At 46.2% G+C, this 12,955-nt stretch overlaps 1 protein-coding gene across 1 annotated transcript in view; it reads right to left on the bottom strand.

Annotated features, from left to right (window-relative positions):
- Positions 1-12,955, bottom strand: part of PPIP5K2 (diphosphoinositol pentakisphosphate kinase 2) — a 1,112,711-nt gene that overhangs the window by 522,289 nt on the left and 577,467 nt on the right. Inside the window, exon 23 of the mRNA XM_069226183.1 lies at positions 11,691-11,807. Within this exon, the coding sequence (XP_069082284.1) occupies positions 11,691-11,807 (117 nt within the window). The remainder of the gene's footprint in view (positions 1-11,690; positions 11,808-12,955) is intronic.

The following is a 12,955-nucleotide window of genomic DNA, read 5'->3' as shown; positions in this document are numbered from 1 at the left end:
TGCAGGAAGAGACCTTGCGCCACCTCCGGATGGAGACGCCATTCGTGGTCGACTATGCATCGTTGGCGGAGTTCTGCTCTGGCATTCAAGGAGCCTGCCAGGTGTTGAAACACCAGGGAAATGCCATTATGTTCCAGTCAAGTCCAGAGACGAAGGGCCTCTTGACAGAGTCCACGACCCCACTCCGCCTTGTTTGTTGCAATACCACATGGTGGTGGTGTTGTCTGTGAACACCTGCACTGCTTTCCACTTGAGGGAGGGAAGCAATGCTTTCAATGCTAGTCGAATCGCTCGGAGCTCCAGATGTTTGATATGGAGTCCGGTTTCCGCTGGAGATCAGATACCTCTCTGCCTCTCGCATGTGGCCACCCCATCCCAGGAGTGTTGCATCTATCACGACCGTAAGATCTGGTTGGGGAAAAGGAGAGGGATCGGCCCTTGACCCAATCCTGATTCGTTAACCACCACTGCAGGTCTTTCGCAGTCCCTTCCGAGATCTGGACCTTGTCGGAGAGATTCCCCTGATGCTGCGCCCACTGGAACTTCAGGTCCCACTGCAGAGCCCACATATACCATCTGGCATTTTGAACCAGCAGGATGCAAGAGGCCATTATGCCCAGCAGCCTCAGAGTCTTTCTCACCGAAATCCAGGACAGAGGCTGAAACATTGGTATCATAGCCCGAATATCCTGTACTCGCTTTTCGGGAGGATATGCCCGAAACTGCACTGGATCCAGTACAGCTCCGATGAAAGGGAGCATCTGAGAAGGCGTCAGGTGTGACTTCGGCACGTTGATAGTGAACCCCAGCGAATGCAAGATGTAGGCCGTAGTCTGGAGGTGGGAGATGACTGTCTGGGGCGATTTCGCATTCAACAGCCAATCGCCGAGGTAGGGGATGACTGGGACCCCTAACCTGCGCAGATGAGCTGGCACCACTGCCATTACTTTCGTGAACACCCGAAGGACACTGGTAAGGCCAAAGGGGAGCACGGTAAACTGAAAGTGCTTGTGACCTACCACGAATCGTAGGTGACACCGGTGGGCCGGCAACACAGGAATGTGGAAGTATACGTCTTGTAAGTCCAACGCTACCATCCAGTCTCCGGGATCCAGGGCAGATAGGACCTGAGCCAATGCCAACATTTTGAACTTCTCTTTTTTTAGGAAAAGATCGAGGGACCGACTATCTAATAGAGGTCAAAGCCCTTTGTTCTTATCGGAACCAGAAGGTAGCGGGAATAGCAACCATGACCTACTTCTGGCAACAGAACCCTCTCTATAGCTCCTTTGGCCAAAAGGGAATGGACTTCCTTGCGGAGGAGCGCCATATGATCCTCTGATATCTGATGGTATGAAAATGGCATGGTTGGAGGAGATGTCTTAAAGGGGAGGGAGTAGCCCCTTCAGACAATTTGGAGTACTCATCTGTCCGAGGTAATGGCTTGCCACTGGGGCAGGTGATGGCGTATCCTGCCACCTACTTGCTCCTGATGTACTTACAGACTAGAAAGGCTTGGAGGCTGAGGAGGGGGTGGGTTGGACTGGGCAACCCGCTGGCTCCCTGATCTCCGTGAACGTGGGATCCAGCGTCTGTGGCCACGCAGGGGCTGCCCAGCATGCCCAGGTTTGTGGCCAGGTGGAAAAGGACGCAGTGGGTGCCCCTTCCGTAGCCTCGAAAGGGGCGCAAGGCGGACTGCTGGGGTCTAGGTGCAGGCACGAGGCCAAGTGACCGGGCCGTGGCTCGGGAATCCTTAAAGCGATCGAGCGCCAAGTCCACCTTGTCTCCGAAGAGATGTGTTTTAAGGAAATGCCTCCTTGGCATGGTTATCCCCTGACTTTTTCCCTTTTGTTGAAGCCAGTTATGATTGAAAGTGTGCTGGGACCCTGCTAACCAGGCCCCAGCACCAGTGTTTTTTCCCTAAACTGTACCTTTGTTCCCACAATTGCCACAGCCCTGGCACCCAGATAAGTCCCTTGTAAATGGCACCCCAGGTACCAGGGGCCCTGATGCTAGGGAAGGTCTCTAAGGGCTGCAGCATGTCTTATGCCACCTGACCCCTCACTCAGCTCATGCACACTGCCTCACAGCTTGTTTGTGCTGGTGGGGAGAAAAAGACTAAGTCGACATGGCACTCCCCTCAGAGTGCAATGCCCACCTCACACTGCTTGTGGCATTGGTAAGTCACCCCTCTAGACGCCTTACAGCCCTAAGGCAGGGTGCACTATACCACAGGTGAGGGCATATGTGCATGAGCACTATGCCCCTACAGTGTTTAAGCAAAACCTTAGATATTGTAAGTGCAGGGTAGCCCTAAAGAATATATGGTCGGGGAGTTTGTCAAACACGAACTCCACAGTTCCATAATGGCTACACTGAAAACTGGGAAGTTTGGTATCGAACTTCTCAGCACAATAAATGCACACTGATGCCAGTGTGGAATTTATTGTAAAATTCACTCAGAGGTCATCTTAGAGATGCCATCTTAGAGATGCCCCCTGAATACCAGTCCGACTCCTAGTGCTAGGCTGACCAGCTTCTGCTAGGCTGGACCAAGAAACTCCCGAGAACAGCGGCACTGTTCAAAAACAGCAACAACTTTGCAACTTTCTAATCACTTTCAAAGAACTCACTCTTCCCGCCGGAAGCGTGAGACTTCACACTCTGCACCCAACACCCCCGCTCGAGCTCCAGAGAACCAACACTGCAGAGAGGACTCCCAGGCGACTACGATCTTGTGAGTAACTGAGAAAACCCCCCTGAATCCCCACAGCGACGCATGCTGACCGGTCCTGTGTTGCTGGTGCGGTGACTTTGGGGTTGCCTTGAACCCCCAACGGTGGGCTGCCTATGCCCAGGAAACTGAACTTGTAATTGCTTTACTTACCTCAGAAACCTAACCATACTTGCCTCCCCCAGGAACAGTTGAATTTTGTACTGTGTCCACTTTTAAAATAACTTATTGCCATTTTAACTAAAACTGTGTATGTTATTGCTCTAATTCAAAGTTCCTAACTTACCTGTGTGGAGTACCTTGAATGTTATGTATTTACTTCAAATCTTGAATCTTTTGGTTTCTATAAAAAAAACTATTGGCCTGGAGTTAAATCTTTGAGTGTGTGTTCCTCATGTATTGCCTACGTGTGTACAACAAATACTTAACACTACCCTCTGATAAGACTACTGCTCGACCACACTACCACAAAATAGAGCATTAGAATTATCTAATTTTGCCACTATTTTACTTCTGAGGGGAACCCTTGGACTCCGTGCAGACTATCTCTTACTTTGAGATAGTATATACAGAGCCAACTTCCTACACATGTGCCATTAAAGGGCATGTCCATCAAGGATTGCTGGACATCCCCCGAAAAGCCAGACGTTCTCAGCCAGGCATAGCATCTCAATGCCACCGTCGATGCACCCGATCTGCCCAGAGAGTCAGTCGTATCCAGTCCACAACGAATCATGAACTTAGCTGCATCTCTCCCATCTGTTATGGCTTGGGACAGCACAGTCCGGGCCTCCTCCGGAACTGCAGGCAGCACTTGTGCGACCGTATCCCAGAATGTATGGGAATAGCGGCCCAAAAGGCATGCGGTGTTCACGGACCGCAGCGCTGGGCTGCTGGAAGAAGAAAACTTTGCCCCCAAATTATCCAGTCTTTTTGATTCCCTATCCAGGGGTGCGGCAGGGAATGCGCCAGATGAAGAAGAAGCCTGGATGACAAGGCTCTTAGGCGTGAGGTGTTGGGTCAGGAATTTCGGGTGTACGCCACAGGCTGATGGCAGCGGGCAATCGTCCTATTCACAGGAGCCCCTGTGCTGGACCAAGTACCCAAGAGGACGTGTGTCAGTGCTTCACTGAAGGGTAAAAGGGGCTCGGAAGAGGAAGACCCCGGTTGAAGCACGTTGGTTAGGATGTTAGGCCTAACCTCCACAGAAGGAAGCTCGATCCAGGACCTCAACCGCCCTTCTCACCACCATAGAGTAAGAAGCACCCTCCTCCGTAGCCACGCTAGGAGGAGAGAGCATACCAGTGTCAGGGGAGATGTCTAGTCCACTGGCATCACCCAAATCCTTCACCCAGTCCATTTGTGCATCAAGCTGGTATTCTGAAGGGTCCAACGACCCCCCCATAATCTCCCCGTATCCATACCCACAAGAATAAGGGTCTGGATCAACCCTCAGCCCAGGAGAGCCCATAGAGAACGGATCCAGCGTTGATCGACATCATTCCGGCTCCGGGTCATCAGGTATGAGGATGGGATCTACGTCGATTGTGGGCCCAACTGACGTCGGGAGCGTTGACGTCTGACCCAATGCCGGGGAAGGTCACTGTGGCACGACCAGCGTTGGGACGGATCCGCAATTGGATCCGGTGCGGCCCTCCGGAGCCGAGGTCGAAGCCGACGGCTTTGAAACCAAAGAGACCCCAACTAACTCACCTGTGCCCGAAGTGTCCAAAGGTGGGTTGGAACGCCAAAAAATGAGGCACATGGCCTCGTAAAATTCTTTCAGTTGGGCGGGGTTGGCTTCGGCTCCCGGGAAGTCGGGGAAGCATGGAGCCGACCCAGAAGAAGGCTCTGCTGACAGAGGCCTAGAGCATCTGCGCTCTTCCTGCATTTTATCATCCGATAGACAGGATGAAGTCGAAGAACGCTTGTCTTTCTTCGACGACTTCTTTTTGTGACCCAAATGCCCCGATGACTTGGAGGACGAAGACTGGTAGTGTCTCCACGGCCGATCTCAAGACCTTCCTCTTGAACAGGACCGTGAGCACCGCGGAGTCGAGTGTCAGGCCGCAATGAGCTTTAGGGACTGCTCCCTCAAAGCCTTCGGGTTCATAGCCCGACACTTTGAGCAGGACATTAGGTCGTGATTGCGCTCCAAACACCGTAAGCACATGAGGTGCTGATCCGTCGCCAACCTATTTCGGTGACAGGAGTTGCAGGGCTTGAATCTGGTCTGGCAGGACATCCCTCAACGCATTCACAAACTCGTAAAAAATATGACAAAAATGTTGACGTAGTAAAAAAATGACTGAGGTAGCTCTTCTCCAAATCTGTGCGTAGGCTGGCGTGGAAAAAAAAGAACTGACGTCAGCGAGCTGGGGTGGTGCCTATATACGACCGTGACGTCATCACGGCGAGCACGACGCCCGGGGAGTCGACGGATGCCACCTGACAGCACGCAGAGGTACTGCTCGAAGAAAAAATCTCCAGATCCAGTCGACACCTGGGGAAATTCAAAGGTAAGGAATCTGCAACTAGATGTCTCTATCAGATACTGTAATCGAAGACATATGTAACGTGTGCTCTTATGTATTAATGATAAGTGGTGCATCAAAATCATATTATTCAAGGTACACTCACAAGTATGAAGTGTAGAAATGATATGTATGTGTTGATAATGACAATAATCAACTGAAATATACATATATGTGTTTATATTCAATGTATTGGGATTACGATATTTCAGTTAAAAGTTATATACAGGGAGTGCAGAATTATTAGGCAAATGAGTATTTTGACCACATCATCCTCTTTATGCATGTTGTCTTACTCCAAGCTGTATAGGCTCGAAAGCCTACTACCAATTAAGCATATTAGGTGATGTGCATCTCTGTAATGAGAAGGGGTGTGGTCTAATGACATCAACACCCTATATCAGGTGTGCATAATTATTAGGCAACTTCCTTTCCTTTGGCAAAATGGGTCAAAAGAAGGACTTGACAGGCTCAGAAAAGTCAAAAATAGTGAGATATCTTGCAGAGGGATGCAGCACTCTTAAAATTGCAAAGCTTCTGAAGCGTGATCATCGAACAATCAAGCGTTTCATTCAAAATAGTCCACAGGGTCGCCAGAAGCGTGTGGAAAAACCAAGGCGCAAAATAACTGCCCATGAACTGAGAAAAGTCAAGCGTGCAGCTGCCACGATGCCACTTGCCACCAGTTTGGCCATATTTCAGAGCTGCAACATCACTGGAGTGCCCAAAAGCACAAGGTGTGCAATACTCAGAGACATGGCCAAGGTAAGAAAGGCTGAAAGACGACCACCACTGAACAAGACACACAAGCTGAAACGTCAAGACTGGGCCAAGAAATATCTCAAGACTGATTTTTCTAAGGTTTTATGGACTGATGAAATGAGAGTGAGTCTTGATGGGCCAGATGGATGGGCCCGTGGCTGGATTGGTAAAGGGCAGAGAGCTCCAGTCCGACTCAGACGCCAGCAAGGTGGAGGTGGAGTACTGGTTTGGGCTGGTATCATCAAAGATGAGCTTGTGGGGCCTTTTCGGGTTGAGGATGGAGTCAAGCTCAACTCCCAGTCCTACTGCCAGTTCCTGGAAGACACCTTCTTCAAGCAGTGGTACAGGAAGAAGTCTGCATCCTTCAAGAAAAACATGATTTTCATGCAGGACAATGCTCCATCACACGCGTCCAAGTACTCCACAGCGTGGCTGGCAAGAAAGGGTATAAAAGAAGGAAATCTAATGACATGGCCTCCTTGTTCACCTGATCTGAACCCCATTGAGAACCTGTGGTCCATCATCAAATGTGAGATTTACAAGGAGGGAAAACAGTACACCTCTCTGAACAGTGTCTGGGAGGCTGTGGTTGCTGCTGCACGCAATGTTGATGGTGAACAGATCAAAACACTGACAGAATCCATGGATGGCAGGCTTTTGAGTGTCCTTGCAAAGAAAGGTGGCTATATTGGTCACTGATTTGTTTTTGTTTTGTTTTTGAATGTCAGAAATGTATATTTGTGAATGTTGAGATGTTATATTGGTTTCACTGGTAATAATAAATAATTGAAATGGGTATATATTTTTTTTTGTTAAGTTGCCTAATAATTATGCACAGTAATAGTCACCTGCACACACAGATATCCCCCTAACATAGCTAAAACTAAAAGCAAGCTACAAACTACTTCCAAAAATATTCAGCTTTGATATTAATGAGTTTTTTGGGTTCATTGAGAACATGGTTGTTGTTCAATAATAAAATTAATCCTCAAAAATACTACTTGCCTAATAATTCTGCACTCCCTGTAATCACAGTTATATGCCATTTATTATACTTAGGAGGAAAATGCATGTATAGCCATTTATTAGAATGTGCACTGAATCATTTATTAAGTTGACTCAAGTGAAGGCCTGAAATGTTTTTTATGCTTTCAACGTGGAGTTTTGCTTGCATTACATTATTCTCTATTTGCAGGTGCGCCTACACAATTCTACAGTTAATGGAAGGCATGTTGTGTATTTGAGATAAAGGGGTATAGAAGGTTACGTTGGCAAAGACAAGTAGCGCTTAACAAAAGGAAGAAAGAAGAACTCCTTTGTGAGCTCCTGGACCAGGGAGGTACCCAAGATCGTCCTGATGTTTGGTTCATGGGATGAAAGTCTAATGGGAGTTACAAATTCCCAACTGTGCATAAAAGTTGGAAACAAATAGTGATGATGACGTGGATTCTCAATGGTTCTTCAAGGTTTAAAGTAGTGTTAGTTTAGTTAGGTGAAGCACACCCTTTCTTCCCTTTGACTAGAGCGGATGCCCTTGAGACTTAGATGGGCAAAGATCAGATCTCTCTATTCTAAATTGGCCGAACTGCTTCAGGCTGTGCACCTCACTCTTACAAAACGTCTACTGAAGCTTCTGTTATGTTTACACTTTTTGACTACTATTCATTTCCTGCATTTCTGGAGAGATCTTTAGGTTTCCCCACAGTTTAATTAGAATGTTTAGATTTAATCAGTTTTCAAGTGATTAAACAGGAGGATCGTAATTTGGATTCTGACCACCAAGTGTTGTTTCTTATCTTTTCTATTGCGGCAACAGAAATATTTGCATGTCTTATGCATGTACAATATATTTTGATTAGATGCTTTACTTCACCTTTGGTAATATTGTACTAATACAGTATGTTTCTTTGACTCATTTACATAAGTGTGGCTTTAAATATGTAATAAATCTTTGCACTTGAATTTCCGTCTCCTAGATTTAATGTGTGACCAAATTGGTTACACCAGTGGTTCCCAACCTGTGGTCCACGGACCCCTGGGGCTCTGCAACAGCTTGGAAAACTAAGTAACATTAAAAGGTTAACATAGAGGGCCACAGAAGTCAACAAGTTGGGAGCTACTGGGTTACACTGCTAATTGAACTAAAGATATTGATTTGATTCTCCTTACCCTTCAGAACGCCTAAAAAGGTCAGTCAGAACCAGAGAAACTAGAAAATGGGCCATATGCATTCTCAGATTCTTATAACCGCAGATGCCTTGCCTTATGAATACATACCAAGGCAGTACCCTTCTTCCCCAGTGGTTGGTTTGTTGAAGGGCTCGGACAGTGACTAGGGAATCCTTCAGGACAGATCACGCAAAGTGTCCCTCCCTCCCACCCAATCTGTCTGTCCTGGCAGTGGTGCTTTGTGCAGGCGTGACCTGACACCCCCACAGTGGCATAGTAGATGTCCAAGACTGGTATGCCAGTGCAGTGGTAGCAGCCTCTGCTCTGTCAGAATGAGCGCTCAGACCTTCTGGAGGCTGTTTCTTGGTCAATCAATGGCAGATTTTGATGCACAGGACAATCCATCTCAAGATAGTTGCTTTTGCATAGTTTTCCTTCCTTGGCCCTAGAGAACCCAACAAAGAGCTGATCGTCCACTTGATGATCCTTAGCATGATCAATGTAAAAACTAAGAGTTCTCTTTGGGTCTGGACTATGAAGTCCCTTTACCTGATTCAATAGATGAGGTGAGGTTAGGAAAATGAGAAGGGTAATTCACCGTTCTATGTGGAAAGAGTGACAACTTTCAGGAGTAATGCCACTTTTGTCCTGAGAACTAGTCTGGCTGCAAAGAAGGTGGTACACTGCTACTGGACATACAGTGCTAGTAGATCACTCATGTGACAAGCTGATGTTATTGCTATGAGGAACACAGTTTTTAATGTGAGTAAGCAATGAGGGCAACTGTGCATTGACTCAAATGAAGTGCACAAGGTAAGTGAGAACTAGATTGAGGTCATACTGGAGCATCACAAATGGGGGTCCTGAGAATATATGGGTGAGCACTTTTAGAGAACACATCACATATGAATTGACTAAAGATGGCTGATCTGATAAAAGTAAAAAGGGTGAAGCAGCCAATAAACCTTTAACTGTTGTTACAGTAAGGCCTTGCTGGGTTAAGGATATTCAAAAAGAACAAAATGTCAGACCATTGTGTCTGTAAAGGCTAGACACCAATCTGCACTAGTAAGGCCGCAGGGGAGCACTGAGAACTTTAAAATCTGGCTAGTTTGTAGTCTCTGGGGGCTTGAATGTTGGTGGCCAGATCCCAGACCTCACCCATGAACAGCTTGGGAGGTCTATTGCTGCTGAGGCAAGGTCTGAAAGTGTCTCAGCTGAAATCACCTTCCAAAGCCTTGAAAGGGGCAAAATTGTTGGATTAACTGATGTACAGGAGAAGCTTGACAATTGAGCATTTCTCTCTTTGGAGTGCTCCAAGTCTGAGCCCTTGTTGCCCCTGAAGAGGTATGTGTCATCTAACGACATATCCATTAAGGATTATTGGACATCAGTAGAAAATCTTGTTGTTTGGATACAAGCGCGTTGGACTTCCGGCAAGAGCTCCACCACTATGTTCTACAGTCCACAACAGTATCTATCAGGGCACAGCTCGAGTTCACTGAAACAAGGGAAAGGTTAACGGAGGAGAACAAGCATTTTGCAAGTGTTTCCATGCATTTTGTAACTCTGTGCAGTGGGGTAGCAAGAAACAGATTTGTGTCCAACCTTCTTGTAGATGTCTGAACTACCAGGCGTAGGCGTTCTGGCATGAGGCGCTGCAGGAGAAAGGCAGGATCTACTAGTGCAGATCTGCCTCTCTTCGCTATTTGGTGGTCTATGGCGGGAAAGATCCTAGTTTTGCACAGGTGCTTTGCAGTGTATCAGTCTGGGCCTCATTAAATGGCAGAGGAGGCTCCTATTTTGTATGTCAGGGCTGTAGGATCTCTGTAAGGTCACTGGTTTTAACCTCAGTGGTGGCAAACTGTAAATTAAGGACCTCTGCTGCCCTAGTAAGTACCATCACGAAAGAGGCAGGCTCTACAGTGGCTGGGCCTGGAGAAGGGGGAGCATAGATAAGTGTTAGGGGAGGTATCTAGCCCAATAGCATCTTGTAAGTCCAGAAAGAGGTTTTGTCGTATTAAACATGACCGTTATCATCAAGTTCAGGCAAGTCATGATGGAGCAGAAGCATCGCTGAATCAGAGTAGGTTAATAGGCACAATGGTTTCGACTTGGGTGGAGGTTGCAGCTGATTCACTTCAGAATCTGAAAGAACTATTACTTCCCTTTAGCAGCATCAGCATGGACACACAAGGTTCCAGCATTGGGCTAGCCACCATATTGGACATTAGGAGTGGCACCGATCCCTGAGATGGGACTGACCCCGAAGCAAGCCAAGGGGCCCAGTCAATGTGTGAGATGTATCTGCCAACAGTCCTCAGATTCTAAGGGCCAGTATGCACTCCAGAGGGATTAGCTAGGGCACCGAAGAGCTGTAACAATGAACCCCTTTATCTGTTTGGAACTCAGACTGCATCAGAACGAAGGCCAAATCCGGTTCAGAAGACGGAAACGGAGTTCGTAACCTGAAGTACATGGAGTGCTGCGCCATTCCACTTGGTGGGAATGGTGGGACAATAGGGAACTATGTTTCGATTGCTTGTACTACTACTTCTTATTCGATGACTAGGACCTTGAAGATGATCAATTATGGGATCAACCTTGGGAATGAGAATCCATCACTGTCCTTGACTTCGGTTAGGGCTAGGACCCCCTAACTTATTGTTTGTGTTCGGCGATGTATAACCTGGCTTTGTGATCCCTTATGGTGTTCTAATTTATCTTCTTGCTTTTCTTGGATGACGGTGAATCCTAAGAGGAGCCCTGACAATAAAGATAGACCTTGTGAGAGTCCATTGTGGGCATCTGTAGCAAAACGTACAAGTTTTCAACCCTCTCCTTTTAAAAAGAGACATGTCCCTTGCAAACTGGAAAAATATTAGAAGAAAAATGTCTGTCAGGCCTAACAGTATTCATGGGAGTCAGCTCCAGATTTGCATCGGAAGACACAGAAACAAAGGAACTGACAATGGTACAAAAGTAGGAAGCCTGAGGCCACCTTCCGATGCACAAGGGAATTATTGAAGAAAAATCTCCGTATCCACTCTGGCGCCGGGTGGTTTGACAAGGTTAGGAATCTGAACTAGAAGTATCAGAAATATCCAGTTTATGAATTTTGTGAAATGAAGAAAAAAAATATTAAAATTAAATAAAAGCTCTTGTAGTATAAGCATCCGGGAAAGATTAAAGACAAGCCATTATAGCTTGTATTCAAATTCAGCTAGGTCATTAGCTAAAGAGATGAATTGAGAGACTCTAACTGTAGTAATACCCTGTTGTATCGGCTTGTGCACAATGTGAAATACTGCCTGTTCGCACTGATACCTCTTCCTGCAACCAGACTTCCACAGCACCTTGCCGCCACTGTTTTTACAGGACTCTAACTCTAGACTGAGCAATTTGTTGAAAGGCATGACCATACCCTTCAGCCTGCTGATGATCTCAGACTGCTCTAACATCAACCTCTAGAAGTAACTGCAAAAAAATACCTCACGTGAAGCTGGCCTATATCCAAAACCAGAAGGTAGATTTTTATCTTCTTCACAACCTTTGGCTCCAGGGCTGAAGTGTAACTCAACATGAAAACGTTCCTCTGAAGAAAGATCCTAAAAAATAAAATAATAAGTTATTTAATCAAGCGAGTTTAAGTAACATATTAGTAACGTCAATCGGAAACGTAGTACGAGGGAACCAAAATTACAAACACTAATGGATAAGAAACAATTCAAAGCTTTTAATTTTTAAGGTATTCATTTAACACTCACACCAGCATTTAAAGCAAATGATTTTCAGGTAAAGCACATAAAGCTGACATACAATAAAATAGCATGTACCATTCTTATATGCATAATGCATAAAGCTTTGGACTAGAAAGCAATTGATAATTTACAACAAAAAAGTGGTTTTGCATCAACTGTGTAGGAAACAGGCCTGGTGTGTGGTGGACATCTATGGCGATGGCACCTTTTACTAAGTCCAGGCAACCCTTACTATTGAATGAAGACAGTGTCTAGGAAGCCAGAGTTCTCTACAGGTAGCTATGGATGAGCAGCCAAGACTTATCTAGGAGGAGTATAAAGCACTTGCAATATCACAATAGTCACACAGCAACTTATCACACCTGAAAGGAACCACACACTGTTACAAAAATAAAGGTATTTTATTACAGTAGCACTGAACTAGATTACTTATAGGCAGTCCCCCAACTGGAGATATTTTTATATATATATATATATATATATATATATATATATATATATATATATATATATACACACAATAATAATTAGTAATTAGCATAGGAAACAACAAGCATTGGCAAGAAACTATAGTAAATAGCTACAGCCCTAGGGAAGGGCCAAACCATATACTAAAACAGTGGAATGCAAAGTGAAGTCCCCCACCCAAGGATATGGCATCGTTACAGGGGAGCTGGGAGAACACGGACCCCAAGAGGTGAGTACCTAAGTGACCCCCAGCGACCATGAGAGTCCCGGTCTTCCCAAGGACTAACAAGAGGACTTAGAAAAGGAACTTTGCAAGAACCGGACCAGACCAGAGGAACTCAAAGTGGATTCTGGAGGAAGAGGACCTGTAAAAGAAGGGGACCGTGTCCAGTCTACGATGGAGTATCCAGTTGGGGCAGGAACCACTACCTACCCTTCTGTGGATGAAGATCCGGGTCGATGAGGGAAGATGAAAATCAGCAGTGGAGTCCAGCTGCTGCAGAGAAGTCTCTGGAGTCATGCAGGCA

The sequence above is a fragment of the Pleurodeles waltl genome, chromosome 1_1 (genome assembly GCF_031143425.1).
Source record: "Pleurodeles waltl isolate 20211129_DDA chromosome 1_1, aPleWal1.hap1.20221129, whole genome shotgun sequence".
Lineage (NCBI taxonomy): Eukaryota > Metazoa > Chordata > Amphibia > Caudata > Salamandridae > Pleurodeles > Pleurodeles waltl.
This window is presented reverse-complemented; position numbering and strand designations above follow the sequence as displayed.